We start from the raw sequence: 15,532 nt of genomic DNA, 5'->3' as shown, positions 1-15,532 counted from the left end.
GGTGCCCCGGCAGAGCTGGCAAGCATCCTGAGGGCAGGGGTGGGGTGTTTTCTCTGGTCTTTCCTGATGCCTGGCCCGGCTGGGCATCCTGTGTGCTCCCAGCACAGGTCTGCTGAACAGGTGCCCACGGCCAAGAGAGGAGGACTGTGGAAGGGCAGGGAGTGGAGCAGTGAGTTCAGCAGTCAGGGCAGGAGGGGCAGGAGGGGCAGGAGATCGGGGTTTTTACCAGGGTTATCTGTGTGGAACGCTCTTCCTTCACGGGATGTGGGCGGGGGAGAGGCTGGGGCATAGGTGGTGGCAGAAGGCCCAGCAGAAAACCCACAGGGCCCAGGAGCTGGGCGTGGCCTTGCCGAGTGGGGAGCGCCCCAGAACCCCAAGGGTTGGCATGTGTGCCAGGAAAAGGGGAGGGACTCACAGAAGACACAATGTGGGTGTCGCTTGTGCCCAAGCAGGCCCAAACAGTATTTATCAGCCTTTTTTCCCCTTTATTAACACATGTCCCTTTGTTAAACATAAAAATCATGCCTCCTGTAACACTGTAGAACAATTCAAAATAAATGTTTGGATTCCAAACAAACCGAAACAATGGGGAGAAATGCTGCTTTACTGAAATTACCGTCCTCCTAAATCTTTGGAAGCAAAGCCCCGACAAGTTTGGGCTGAGGCTGGCAGCTTTTCTGAATTAGTATGAGGGTCGGACAGAAACAGCTGTGATAGGATCAATTTGCTGATGAATCTATTCCCTGAGGTTTGTGAGTTGACACCTGAGGTTCTGGAAAGGGCCCTCAAGGATGATCTCAAGAGGTCCAGGAGGCATCTTCATCCAGGGCCTGGATGGCTGAGTTTCTCTCTTCTCTTACCTACATCTCCTCATCTCCCCAGGGAGCCCACCCTCTCATGCTGCTGGCTGTCCTCAGCAACTCTTTCCCCCACATTCTTACTTTTGCTCCAAAATAACCTATCTCCCTCCTCTCCCTTTATCTAAATTCCTAAAGCCCGTGGTTGAGCTTGGCAAGATATTCTGTCAAATCCAAGGAAAGTAATTTATACTAACGTGTAAGAGACTGAACGACTTCACCATTCAAAGGAGCATTTGAGTTTTTAACAGAGTTTGTAAATTCAAAAACGCCTCAAACAGGTGGAATGTGCACAAGAGATCTTTTTGAAGCAGGTTCTCTCCCAATTCCACGTGCCTCCTGGGCCACTCCTACCCCCTTCCGTCAAGAACCAGGCTCAGCTGCGGGCCCTTCTGAAGAAAGCTGCCAGGGTGGGCGGGGACACAGACCAGGCGCACCGGCGGGGGGAGCCGTCCGCAAACCTCAGCCCCCGCCTCTCCGAGCCCGGAAGGAAGCTGCGGCAGAGGAGGGGGCGCCCGGGATGCCCCTAGCGCGCCTCACCTGCGGGAGGGCACGTCCCGGGCTTTTATCTTCTGAGACGGGCCTGCGGGGGGGAAGGCGCTGATTAACCCATCCTTCCTGCCACCGCCCACCCCGAGCTTCCACGCAGCCGTCGCCGCCAGCTCGCCGCCCGGTGTCGGAGCTTGGGGCCGCCAGGGGCCCTGCAACTCGCCCCCGCGCTCCTCCTCACGCTTCTCCTCCTTACCCCCGCCGGGCCAGGTCTGGAGCCGGGCGCCTCACCCCCGCCCCCGCCCCCCCCCCCACCACTACGGACGCGCTCGCCGAGAGGGCGGCGACTGCGGGGAGAGAGGGGCGCCGCCCGCCTCCCGGGGCCTGGAGCGCGCGTGGCCCCGGCGGCGCCAGCGCCGCGCGGGGACTCACTGTGCAGCGCGCAGCGCCCCGACTCGGCTGGCTCCGCTCGGCGCGCAGGCGGGCCAGAGGATGCTGGCGGGCTTCCCCGGCTTCGGCCCTCGCTCCCGCAGCGGAGGGCCCCGGGTGCGCCCCTAGCCGCGCCGTCGCGACCACTGAGGGGCCAGAGGGAGGGAGCCGGCCGCGCATGCCGGCCCCGCGAGCCGCAGCCTTAGGGGCGGGCGCCCCCGAATTTTCCAGCCTCCTTCGCCGCCGCCTCCTCCTCCTTCCTCCTGCGGCCGGGCGCCTGTGGATGCTGAGGGGCAGTCCTACGCCTCTCCCGGCCGGATTCCCGGCCTGACGGCGGGGGAGTCGCGCCCCGGCCGGGGACCGTGGCTCTGGCGGGGCGGCGCGGCTCCGTGGGAAGCAGCCCCCGGGCGCGCTGAGCCCTCCTGTCCCCTCCCGCTGCACGCGTGACTCGGCCTCGCAGCCCGCGAGGGGACCAGCCCGGACCACGCGGCTCCCGAGTTTCTGCACAGGTAAACGGAGGGGCAGGGCTAGCCTTCCGGAGGGCAAACAGTGCTCCGAGGTGGGGAGCCCGAGTGGCCGAGGGGCTGGGTGGGAAAGGAAGTAAACAGAGGAAGATTCGGGAACCCCCAGGATGGCTCTGGGTTTTTTTCTATCATGTTTTATCTAGACCTTCTAAGGCTTGGGCCTGGAGGAGATTTACGTGAGGAAGTCAGGGACTAAGAGAGACGAGATGACCAAGGGTGCGACGGATGGAGAGGTGGCCAGGCCAGTCCATAGGCAGAGACAGGAGACGGAGTGTTTGGGCGGACAGGACTAAGTGTGTGTGGTCGGGTGGTGGAGTGAGCATGGGGGAGGCGGGAGAACGGCCCTGGTTCTGGAGCCCCTTGGAGCAAGGATTCTTTGAGGACAGCTGGGGTGGATTGTGAAGAAAGCACAGGTAGGGGGGCTTCTACTCAGTGATGTCCTTTTAAGTTCCAGATGGTCAGTGCTGCCTGTGCTGGGGAAGCCAGCTCTGTGTTCCTGCCCGAGGGGGCCGGCCGTCGGCCTGCCCCAGGTCCCCAAGAGCCCTGGTAGGTGGCCCATTCCAGAGTCCTTCCTCTGTTCACCGTCCGCTTCTCCAGAGCCAGTAGAAGCAGACCAGCCAGGATGCCGAGGACCCAGGGCTTCTCCGATCCTGAGTACTCGGCCGAGTACTCAGCCGAGTACTCCGTCAGCCTGCCCTCTGACCCTGACCGCAGGGTGGGCCGGACCCATGAGATCTCTGTCCGGAACTCGGGATCCTGCCTGTGCCTGCCTCGCTTCATGCGGCTGACCTTCGTGCCGGAGTCCTTGGAGAACCTGTACCAGACCTACTTCAAAAGGCAGCGGCATGAGACGCTGCTGGTGCTGGTGGTGTTCGCGGCCCTCTTCGACTGCTACGTGGTGGTCATGTGCGCGGTGGTCTTCTCCAGTGACAAGCTGGCTCCCCTGGCTGTGGCCGGGGTCGGGCTGGTGTTGGACATCATCCTGTTTGTGCTCTGCAAAAAGGGACTGCTGCCCAACCGGGTCACCCGAAAAGTGGTGCCCTACCTGCTGTGGCTGCTGATAACAGCCCAGGTCTTCTCCTACCTGGGCCTGAACTTCTCCCGCGCCCATGCAGCCAGCGACACGGTGGGCTGGCAGGCCTTCTTTGTCTTCTCCTTCTTCATCACGCTGCCCCTCAGCCTCAGCCCCATCGTCATCATCTCTGTGGTCTCCTGCGTCGTGCACACGCTCGTCTTGGGGGTCACTGTGGCCCAGCAGCAGCGGGATGGGCTGAAGGGGATGCAGTTGCTGAGGGAGGTGAGTGCCACCTTTTGTCCCACCCAGCGGCTTCTCTTCCCAGCAGCTCTCAGCTGAGGTGGTACCTGTTTTGGAGATGGGGGTGGCATTGTTTTCTTTGCCCTTGAGTCAGAATGTCAGGGGGCAGGGGTCGTGGTCTGGGGTTCTCATCTGCCTGTGCAGGAAGGACCAGCTCTCCCTCAACCCCTGGCTTTGCAATAGAGCTCGTCTGTGGTTGGCCTTAGGGGTTGGAGGAGTTCCGGACATTGGCCGCTCTGTCACCTGTGCCCAGCCCGCGTGGGTGGCAGGAAGGCCCGCCTGGGCCTGGTCTTGAGCGAGGCAGCCTTGTGTTTGTTGTTGAGCTCTGCTGGGAAGACCTCTTGTGGGGAAAGAGGGCACCCTTGGCTTCTGGTCTCTAGCTTGTCATCGACTGGTTTCGGCGAGAGACTGAGTGTGTGGACTCAGTGCTCCTCTGTCAAATGGGGACAGAGTTGGCCTGCCTAAAGTGGTTGATATTAAGATCAAAGGTTGTGGGTAACCTCAGATAAGGAGACGTGAAGGACTGTGTGTTTGTCGTAAATCCCACTTCTGCTGGGAGCTCAGGGTGCCGAGCAGTCAGATGATATAGGGAGTGGTGGTCTCCCCACAGAAGGCATGTCATGGGGATGCAAACGGGGCCAGGGTCTCCGGCCACAGTGAGGGGGTGTCTGCTGGTTCCGGAGGATGCCTTCCTGTGGAAGGGGCGAAATTTTGGCCTCAGCTTAACTAATAGATAGTCTTGTGCTCCCACTGGGTGCCAAGACCCCGAGTAGGTTCTGAGGGGCCACAGAGATCGGGAGGTGTGATTCCTGGCCTTCTGCACTTATTATCTGGTAACCTATCTGGGGGCGGGGGCTCCACAGGGCTTAGAGTCAATGAATTCCACAGCTGTGCGTCCTACCCACTACCTGCTTATTTTACATATGAGCCCAGAGATGGAGAGTGACCTGTCTAAGGCCACACAGCTAGTTGTGGCAGCCAGCGGCTGGAATGTCCATTTCTAGATTCCCATTTCAGTGCTCTTGCTACTACTTCACACTGCTACCGCCATCTTGGCCAAAGCCATTAGTCTCCTGTGATTGGGGGCTGAGTGTCCAGGGGCGCAGCAGTGCTGTTGGTGGTTGATGCAAGAAACCTGTGGGGCCGTCCCATTGCCTCCCGCTTAGTTAGATTGAAACACAGGTTTTTCTTCTGTTTTAAATTTTTCCTAGTTCTTGGACCAATATTCTTCCTGTTTTCCCATTCTGGCTCATACAGTGTCCTCTCTCACAGAAGCTTTGTGTCTTGATGCTGCAAGGGCCCAGCCCTGGGCTGGTGCACACGGATTGGTGCAGGCACACAGAAAAGTCCCTTTTTCTCCCAATGCCCTGTGCGTAAAGGGTGACAGCCTGCCATTCCCCTCATGACTTGCGGGTTGTTGAACCTAAGGTTGTGCTGCTGCCAGCTGAGGGCCCTGCTGGAAGCTGTCTGGGCAAGAATGGCGAGAGGCATTCCTATCAGGAATCGGTGACAAGCACAGCTTGGGGGCAGATAGGTGGGCATGGCAGCCTCTGGGGCCTGGGATCAAACTCTGAACCCTTTCCTTTTACTGAACAGTCACGTCTAGCCCTTTTCTCTCTGCCAGGGCCCCTGGACCACATGAGTTTCCCATGTGCTTTGCTGCCCATGAAGGGAGCAAATCAGAAATTGTCCCCACTGGAGCCCAAGAGGCTGAACCCTTGATTGCTGGTGTCCTTTGGGCGCTGCTAAGAAAAACTCCAAAAGATTAGGAAACAGAAAAAAAAGATAGAAAAATAAGTAAATCAAGAATAGCAATCTTAGCATCCCAGGAGAGCATGACCTTGACATGGAGGCAGTGCCTTGGATGCAGCTTTGGGACTAGATGGGGAGGGAGAGGTGACTCCCAAGGTCCGTTTGGGAGCCCGAGATAGAATGCAGGAGGCCCCAGCTTTCAGTGGGCTGTGTTCCAGAAGTTTCTGAGTCACTTGTTTGGGACTAATGTGACTTTATATATATATATATATTTTTTTTTTTTTTTTTAACAATTAAAAAAATATTTATTTATTTAGGCTGCACCAGGTCTTAGTTGCAGCATGCAGGATCTTTAGTTGCGGCATGCATGTGGGATCTGGTTCCCCCACCAGGGATCAAACTTGGGCCCCCTGCATTGGGAGCGTGGAGTCTTACCCACTGGACCATCAGGGAAGTCCCATCATGTGACTTTTTGAAAGGTGCCTGGGTTCCCAGGCCCACTCACCAAAGTCTTAAGTCACAGTGTCCCTGCATTTGGTCTCTCAGAATACGGTGGAACTCTGAGCTCCCTGTGGCCCCGTGTTGTCATGGAGAGAGCACCTAGACCCCCCCCCACCCCCCGGCCATGGAATGAAGCTCGCTCACCTGCCTGCAGCTCCCCTGGTCCCCTGTTACCTCCCGGCATGGGGCACCATCAGGGATAGGAGTGGGCAGGGGCTGGAGGACAGGGATATGAGAACCGGCAACCAGACCCCCTCTCCCCGCACAATCAGAGTAGCACCAGCCCCCGGCACCTCCTTGCTTTGCTTTCTTCTGCCCATAGACTCCCTTTTTCTTTCTCTTCTCCCGTCACCTGTTGGCTCCAGCCAGAGACCCCCTTCTGGGCTGGTGGGGGGATGAATCCAGTTTCCCAGTTAGAAGCAGACACTGGATTTCTGGGGGTTTGTGAGTGCTGCTGTCACCGGCAGCACTGAAGGAACCTTTCCAGTGCCCAAGTCTTCTTCCTCTGCACCCTTCATCCCCTCAAACCCGTATTTGGCTCTGTGGGAGAAAGACAGAAGGACACAGGGGCCTCAGGGTAGCCTGAAGTGTCAGAGACAAGCCACACAGCCTGCGTTGCCTGGGTTCTTCTCTTGGGAGGTAGGCAGGTCGGGGTTCCCACTGAACAGCAGATGGAGTCCGGAGCTGTGAGATGGGGCGATGCTGGGGCTTCGTTTATCAGTGAATGGGTGGCTCTAACTGAGCAACAGGTACGCCTCGCAGCCTTTGGGGTCTGGGACTGAAGGGCGTCAGATCATGTCGGAGGCTGTGGTGGAGGAGAGCGCGGCATGGGGTTGGAGGGAGGGAGGAGCAAGCAGGCCTTTCCCACATCCCTCCCCTTGCCTGGCTCCTGGCCCAGCTTGCCTTTTACTCACCCTGAGCCACCCAAGGGGTGAGCTGATGAAGCAGGAGCGGGTGGAGGGCAGGACCAGGTAGCTGCTGATGGGGGAGGATGAAGGGGGAGATGGGAGTGGGGAGAAAATGCAGCCGAGGTAGGGAACATTCCTGCGGCCCGTGGCTGCTCCCAAGACCCTCACATGTGCCTCACAGACACCTGTTAGCTTCTGACAGGGTCCTTAAAGGAATGAGACTGTGGCAAGTTAGGAGCGAGGAACCCCTGAAAAATATTTTATAGCTTTATTTCACAGCAGAAAGGCTATTTAGGGGCAAAACTCTCTCTTGGAGTTACTAGCCTGTTAAGACCTTTATTCACAAATGAGAACATGATAGAGCAGTGGATGTGTGATTCCTTTCACACCTACAAATCACAGAGCAAATCATTCGCCCGGTGAATGAACATTCGGCTCCGGGGGGCTTCAGCGGGGAGGGTGTGAGGAAGCTGATGCTTCAGATGCCCTGTCCGTAGGCTGGAGCTAAAGTTCATACACATCGTCTCAATTAATCCTGGGTGTTACTGGCTCCATTTTACAGATGAGGAAACTGAGACTCAGGAGGACGAGAGAAGACAGAGGGGCTGGATAACTAGGGAGGGGTCACTGGTGAGTGAGATGGTGGGTGTGAGGGGCAGGGGGCTTCCCTGAAAGCCTCTTTTTCTCTGGAAGCTGGCATCTGGGCCTCCTTCCTGCATCTGTGGCTGCCCCCAGATGCCTTTGCTATAAGCAGTGTTGAAGAATAGTGCCAAGAGGTGGGAGGACCTAAAATATCATAGGAAGCGCCCCTCTGTTTCACCCTGGGAATTGGTTGCAAGGGCAGGGAGAAGCCTGTGACAGAATGTTCCTGTTGGGAACGTGGCCAGGAGTGTATGAGAAGTGAGTGGGGGAAGCAGGAACGGGAGCTGGGCGGGGAGGCAGCAGCCTGGGGCTCTGAGCAGCTGATGCGTGTGTGCAGGACACAGGCTGGGAGGGGGCAAAGCCAACCCGGTTCTTGGTCCTTTGGCCCTGGGCTCTGCCCCCTGTCCCACAGATGGCTCATCCTCTACAAAAAGCGTGCAGATGGGTATCACGTAGGAACCGGGATAATAAGGAAATGCACAGAAGGGGACCAGGAGGCCATCGAATCCAGCTGCACGTGGGGGAAGAATAGTCAATTATTGAACACGTAAACAACTTTGCAGAAAGTTCCCCCCTCAATGCTTCCCCTGGTCACATTTCTCTGGGGCCTTTTCTGATCCTTTTCTGTGTGTAAACAGGGTGTTTCCAGTCTGGCGTCATCGTGCAAATGCATTTTAGGTCCCACCTTTCACCCACATGATTTCACTGACATTTTGCCATGCACATCGGAGTCCTCGTGTTTATTATTTTAAATCAACACTTTGTCATCAGCCGGGTTTTTCTGGAGAGGGCCGCGTCAGTGGGGCCAGGGCCAGGCACCAGTCTCCATGCCAAAGTCTGGTGAAATCTCCAAGAGGCAGAATTGCTAGGACTCCAGGTTATTCTGCAATTTCTTCATCAACGTGCAGTGAATCCCAGTAGGGTGCTCCAACCCCGAATAAACCTTCAGCCAACCCCCAGCTGTCCCCTCATGAACATATGCACTCGTGATGATCTACTTTACCGCGGGTACAGTCCTGACCGACACTCAGACCTGTGAGCTCAGAGATAACCCCTAGGTGGAAACCCAGCGAACATGGGGATGGACAAGGTACTCAGTTTACTGAACTCTTGCTGTATTTCAGTCAAGTATTTTCCAGCAAGAGGTAGAAAGTATTTTCTTTTTACAGATGGGGAAACTGAAATGTATGATGAGTGAAATGGCTTGTCCGGAGCCACATAGCTAGAAGGGAGAGGAGCAGGGTTCGAATATAGGTCAGTGGGATTCCAGAGTTCCTTCTCTTCTGCAGTCATAAAAGATCTTCCGTAATAGTCTGTTGAGATACAGTTCCAACAGGATTGGGTCTTTAGTTTCTCCACCCACAACCATGAGAAGGAACGACATGGGGGTTGAGGAGGTGTTTCTAGCGGCAGAAGTATTGCCCCTGATCAAGGAGCAGAGCTGTCTGGGGGTTCAGTGTTGCAGCCGACATTCCTTATGCACCTTTAGGAGGCATTGTTACATTACAGGACATTGTAGTAACCAATATCTGTAATCATGACGCCCACATCAAGAGAATATTAAATTACAGTCAGTATAAAGTGAGGTCTAATACTGCATTCTAAAAACGTTTTCGTCAGAAATGGATAAGAACACATTTGGACAAATAAGGATTACGTTTTGGCTCTCTAGGAAGTTCACTAATGTGGGTTGGCCCGTTTCTCAGTGGCATTACTGCACATGTTTCCTTCATTTACCCTGTTTCAGTGATCCATGGTTATATAACATATAACCTCAAAATTTAAAGCAATAACAACTGTTCTTGGCTTAAAACAATAACAGTTTATCTCATGATTCTCTGGGTTGACTGTGTTCAGCTGGACGCTTCTCTGCCTCACGTGGCACTGGCCGAGGTCACTCACTTGGCTGCCTGGACTATTTCATTCATTGCCGGCATTCAGCTGACAGCTTTGTTGGCAAGCTCTAAGAAGGCCTTACTCACATGTCTGAAGCCGTTGAGCTTCTCCAGTGACCCCTCCAAGTGGTTAGCTTGGGCTTCCTCACAGCATGGTGGTGTCTGGGAGACAGTGGTAGCTATCAGAGGTTTTAAAGGCTAGACCCATCACTATTGGTCAAAGCACATCACAGGGGTAACCCAGGTGCAAGATTAGGGGAAATTGATTCTACGCCTTGACATGAGGGAGATGTGTACATACAGGGAAGGAAGGAATGGAGGGCAGCCATCTTCTGAGGCTGTTTACTAAACCAGGTGGCACGTGGTGGATGTTGGGGAGAAGAGATGAAGAGAGCCATGAGTCTGGGTGGGGTACCACAGGGTGCCTCAGAAGTGAGAAATGTGGTCCACTGTATAGTTGGCTGTATAGTCAGCCCTCTGTATCTGTGAATGTGAAACCTGCAGATATGGAGGGCCAACTGTCTTCGTTGTACTATGCCATTTTATATATGCCATTGCTATCCACGGAGGCCCCTAGAACCAGTCTTCTGCAGATACTGAGAGATGACTGTATGTAACTTTTTGAAGGTATTGGTTCTCTATGAAAGCCAATACATCATTTCTAAGATTTTTCAGAAAGTTAGAAACTGCATCGCACGTGAAAAGATGATGGCTCGTGGTTCACCTGCGTGGGCTTTGCCTTACCTTACCTTCAGAAGAAGAATTTTTTTCTTAACTTTTCCAACACGCATACCCTTTCTGTCCAGGGTACTGCACTAGGTTACGGGGAGGCACACCTGTCTCTAGTCACGACCCCAGCACCAGTGCCGGCCCTTTCTGTCCACATGTCAGCTAGATGGGCAGCCTGGCTCTGACGTTTGTATTCCTTTCCCAGGAGGTGGGAATTTGCCAGTGTGCGTCCTTCAGAAACATGTCGAATTTGTCTTCCTAGCAGGTGGTTGTTTGCCTCAAGGAGAGTAAGACCAATAGTACAGGCCCTCTGCAGCCCCTTGCAGTGCCTTGGTCCTGACGGTCACTCTATAAATGTTTGTTGAATAAATACCTTCCTGCTTTGCTTTTATCTTTACTTCCTTCCTCATCAACTCTGGTTGACAGTTTGATAAATTTTTGGTTAGATCCAGGCTAGGGAAATGTTCTGGTACTAACCTAAGTGATTTGAGAATGATGTTTTTAAAGCAAGACTTATATAACTCTTCAAGAGTGCTAATCAGTACTCCTTTGCCACTTGTTTTTTTTTTTTTTTTTTTTTTTTTTTTTTTTTTTTTTGCGGTATGTGGGCCTCTCACTGCCGTGGCCTCTCCCGTTGCGGAGCACAGGCTCTGGACGTGCAGGCCCAGCGGCCATGGCTCACGGACCCAGCTGCTCCGCGGCATGTGGGATCCTCCCGGACCGGGGCACGAACCCGTGTCCCCTGCATCGGCAGGCGGACTCTCAATCACTGCGCCGCCAGGGAAGCCCTGCAATCATCATTTTTAATGGCTGCATAACATGATGTTGGCTAAATGTACCATAATTAACTGTTCCTTTTCTGTAGGGCATTTGGTTACTCTTAATTTATTAATTTTATGTATTTATCATCTTATTATTATTTATCATCTTCTTATTATTATTTGTATGTAATACTAGCAGGCCCATTGCCTCTCTCCTGTCCCCTCCTGGTGATTTTGTATCTAATGCTCCTTCCTTCCTCTGATCACGTTTTCAGCTGTTTCTCCCAGCAAAATTCCACTTTGGTTCCAAAGAAATTTGCTTTGATTAGTAATGAAACCTTGTCTTCCCCTTTCCCGTTCCTCTCTTCAAGAGCACTTTCTTTGTTGTAAACAGAAAAGAAAATGACACGTTTCAGAAGAAATCCCACCCCACGCTTTACCCCCATTCAAAACCCCAGCGTAAGCAGACTGGATTTGAACTCTTGCAGGATTTCCGTGGTTGTGGGTTGTGTTCCGTGTCATTTTAGGACCGGTCCCCATGAAATGTAACTTGGGGCCAGCTGAGTCAGAGCTGGCAGCATCAGGCTAGGCAACCACCTTTCCAGGCCAGAGTTGGCCCTAGGTGGGCTCCTCGGCTGCCCCTGGAAGGCTGAGTTTTTCACCCAAGGGAACCGGCCCCTGGGGAATTGATCCCCCTGGGTTTCATTCTTAAGAGACTGACCCATAAGCCCAAGGCTTAGTCACCGACCTCCTGGTGGTAGGTGGCCCTTCCCACCCTCCCAGGAAGGGGAATACTCTGTTATTTGGCACAAATTTACTGCAAATTCCTAAGAAACCAAATCACTAATTTCCTGGAGGGGAATCTGAGCAAAGGGCATTGCCTGGTGCTGGGGGGCGGTCATCTTCCCAGGCTGGGGCTGGGAGCTGCCCCCTGCCGCCCCGGACTGGTTTCCCAGCACTGGGCGACGCTGTCAGCTAGACACAGCTTCCCCCAGATTGCCAGAAAAGGGCCACAGTTTCTCACTTGTCAGCGCACTGTTTTCTAAACTCCTACGCGTGATTACGGTTTGTCTTTCATTGTGCGCTATTGAGCACTCTGAAAGACACATTAATCCCCCCTTCCCTAAATTGGGGTTGTAGTTGTGAATATTATATTGCCCATCTCTGGGGACAGATCTGGGACACTGCCTCTTTATTTCAGTAAAGGGCCCAATGTAGGTGGTTACTTTAGGGAACCACCATGTCCTATCCCTTCAGTGTCCCGTCTCAGACCAACTGACCTCTACATTTTAAACTAACGAAGGGGCCCCAGAAACCTGACCCGCGGGTGGGCTTTTCTGCTTCGGGAATCTGAGAGCCCTGGCTTCATAGTCATTGACTTGGTTTACTTCCTGGCTCCCCCCACTTACCAGCTGGGGGATCCTGTGTACATTATTCAATCTAAGTCTAGTTTCTGGTCTGTGAAGTGGCCTAATAACACCTCCTTCGCTGGGTTAGGGTAGGGATGAAACACATACTAGCGATGAAAACATGTCCTTTTGGTTGGTGCAGGGCCGGATACACAGCTGGTGCTAGAAAAATGCTTGTTGCTTTGGCTGTCGCTGTCATTAGTATTAGTGGCTCTGATGGAGAGGAATTTTTAAAAAGCTGGGGCCAGCCGCAAGGGAGGGAAGAGCAGCTCCATGCTCTGGATGTCTGGAGGGCACCTGGATTGGGTCATCAGACACTCATCACCCCATTATTTATTTATTTTTTTGCTGGGCCACCATTTTTCTTGTTGTTGTCTTAGAAATGAGACATGCTTTTCAGTTGAAGTTCCCTATGAGGACAAACAATTCTGTACTTTTGATGCAGCGTTGTTGGTTTGCATCACAGCTGTGGCTTTTCACTTAATATCTTTTTCCTTTATTCTTTCTTTTTGGAGGAATCAGTTAAGATTAGTAGCAGGAGACGTAGAAAAAGGACTTGAGGACACGGGGAGGGGGAAGGGTAAGCTGGGACGAGGTGAGAGAGTGGCATGGACATATGTACACTACCAAATGTAAAATAGATAGCTAGTGGGGAAGCAGCCGCATAGCGCAGGGCGATCAGCTCAGTGCTTTGTGACCACCTACAGGGGTGGGATAGGGAGGGTGGGAGGGAGATGCAAGAGGGAGGGGATATGGGGATATATGTATACATATAGCTGATTCACTTTGTTATACAGCAGAAACTAACACAACATTGTAAAGCAATTATACTCCAATAAAGATGTTTAAAAAAAAATTTAGTGGCAAGTGGGGGAGACAGTGAAGGAAGTCTCTGGAATGATTTGGACAGGAGGAGTGTCAAACCTGTTCTTCCATTAGGTTGAATGCTTGAGCTGTGTGGAGCTTGTTTCCTTTATTGCGAATAAAGGGGACACAGGGCTGTGGGGTGTCCCCGTTGCTCCTGGGTGGCCTCATTTTGTTTGTTTTCACGCACACCTCATGGCACTTATCACTGGATTTAGCGGTAGAAAAGATCATGGAGCTCACAGTTCAATTTACAGGGGTAATAAAGTGCCCAGGGTCAGAGAGTGAAGATGCAGTGTGGCTGGTGTCAAGTCCAAGCCTTCTAGGTCCAAATGCAGTGCAAGTCCTCTAATCTGATGAGACTGAGATAGGTGGTTGGCCAGTTAATGCAAAAAGTTAAATTATTGTGATAGTGGTCACATAACTGTGTGTCAGAACACATAATTATACACCAAAGAGAGTGAATTTTACTGTATGTGAAAAAAAGGGAGTAAAAACAAAGCTAGATGGTGGTAAGCACCGGTGGTCATTGGATGACCTTGACACATTGTGTGTGTAAGAGCCATGATGCCTTAGACACTGTGGGGCGAGGGGGGGTTTGGATGGGGCACAAAGAACATTCTGAGGTGAAGGAAGCGTTCCCTGTGGTGATTGTGGATGTAGTCACACAGCTGTGTGAATTTGTCAACACTCATCAAAATGTACATTTTATTATCTACTATTATTATTATTAGGCCATACCACGTGGCTTGGGGGATCTCAGTTCCCCAACCAGGGATTGAACTCCGGCCCCCTGCGGTGGAAATGCAGAGTCCTAACCACTGGACTGCCAGGGAATTCCCAAAATACACATTTTACACGGGTGCTCTTTATTGTATGCAAACTATAACTCAACAAAGTAGATTTTTAAAAGTCAGTAGAATCCAGCAATCACAAAAAATTGCACATAAATATATACATTTATATGCATTAAAATAGCTTATTTCAGTGGAAAACATTTAGCTGCTCAGCTTTTATGGAAAGGAAAAATCTTTCCTTCACATCTGGGTGCTCTTGTTGGTGTTCCTTGAGGCTTTTTGTAGCTAAGATGTGTCCTCTGTAATTTCTAGTTTCCTTAAAGTGGAGGGAGGATTAAAAGTCACTTGGAACTAATCTAGGTGCAGAATCCTAGATTTTTATGACTTTTTTTTTTTGGCTAAATTTTTGCCATTTTGCCCGCGTCTAATTCAGCAGCAGTTTCTATTAGCTACTTACATTCGTTCAGGAACTTCCAAAATGTTCACTTTACTTTTCTTAGAAATAACAGCTGTCTTTCATACTCATATTTTATCTGTTTAGGTTCTTCAGTAAGTTATGTAAATATAATACCAAAAAACAACTGACATAAGCAGGTTTGGGACTAAACACAACTGACTTTTGGGAGACACTCCAGAAGTCGGAGCAGATGTGCAGGAAAGTTTTGGAGAGGATCCTGCCAGCTGTGCGTGTAAGGTCAGCAGGTTTTACAGGGGGTGGATAAGCTTCAGGTGGTCCTTTGCTCCTGGCCCTCCTACTGGAGCCCCATCCTGCCCCCTCTTAACATCTGGTCCTGGTTCTAGTTTATCCAGAGGAAGTGCACACGTCTGCCTCTTGTTCTCTACCCAGCAGCCCTCCTAGTATTTGAGTTCAGCCATCTTGCTCTCTCTCTGTCTCCTCTTCAGCCTAACCCATTGAACTTTTTCAAGAAGTCCTCAGGTGACATTTCCAGACCTTACATCATGCTAGCACTTCTCTTTGGCTGCAAACTGAAACGTGGTGCTTGGGGTGCCTTCTCCCCTTTTTTTTTTTTTTTTTTGCGGTACGCGGGCCTCTCACTGCTGTGGCCTCTCCCGTTGCGGAGCACAGGCTCCGGACGTGCAGGCTCAGCGGCCATGGCTCACGGGCCCAGCCGCTCTGTGGCATGTGGGATCCTCCCGGACCGGGGCATGAACCCGCGTCCACTGCATCGGCAGGCAGACTCTCACTGCGCCACCAGGGAAGTCCAACTTCTTCCGTTTTACACGCATTTCCCCCTGCCTGCTCTAAGAACCCTGCCCATCTTGCCTTGTCGCAGGACACAAATGCTAGAGGTAAAATTCTACAGCTGTAATTTGAGGTTTGGTGGGGAGGGTGGTCTCCACTCCTGGAAAATTTAGGCATCAGGTCTTAATAAAAGAAGTGTAGTCCACGTGAAAATTGAAGTTAATATAGAGGAGCCCACTGCTGCTTAGATGGCAGGACAGCTCTCCAGAGACTGACGGAATGTTCCCGGCCTGGCAGGGTGTGCTGTTTAAGGGATTGGGGCGGCTGAGGAACTGTTTGTTCCCAGGGACGGTTCCGCTGGAACTGCTGCTCGGGGCTGGAGGTATGTTTGCCTCCCTGGGCTGCCCTCTGACCACGGCCGTGTCCCTCTGCAGCCTGCACGCCCCCTATACCTCG

At 52.5% G+C, this 15,532-nt stretch overlaps 1 protein-coding gene across 3 annotated transcripts in view; it reads left to right on the top strand.

Moving 5' to 3' along the window:
• The first annotated feature begins 1,777 nt into the window (after window positions 1-1,777).
• The window catches only part of ADCY3 (adenylate cyclase 3), a 92,209-nt gene continuing 78,454 nt past the window's right edge, over window positions 1,778-15,532 (top strand). The window contains exons 1-2 of one of the 3 annotated variants that reach the window (XM_032652637.1): window positions 1,778-2,284; window positions 2,754-3,596. In XM_032652637.1, coding sequence (XP_032508528.1) covers window positions 2,922-3,596 — 675 coding nt within the window. In that variant the 5' untranslated portion in view covers window positions 1,778-2,284; window positions 2,754-2,921. Of the gene's footprint in view, window positions 2,285-2,747; window positions 3,597-15,532 lie in introns of those variants that run through there. The other 2 variants (XM_032652636.1, XM_032652638.1) reach the window with 2 other exon arrangements.

This window comes from Phocoena sinus, chromosome 13 (genome assembly GCF_008692025.1).
Source record: "Phocoena sinus isolate mPhoSin1 chromosome 13, mPhoSin1.pri, whole genome shotgun sequence".
NCBI classification, from domain to species: domain Eukaryota; kingdom Metazoa; phylum Chordata; class Mammalia; order Artiodactyla; family Phocoenidae; genus Phocoena; species Phocoena sinus.
This window is presented reverse-complemented; position numbering and strand designations above follow the sequence as displayed.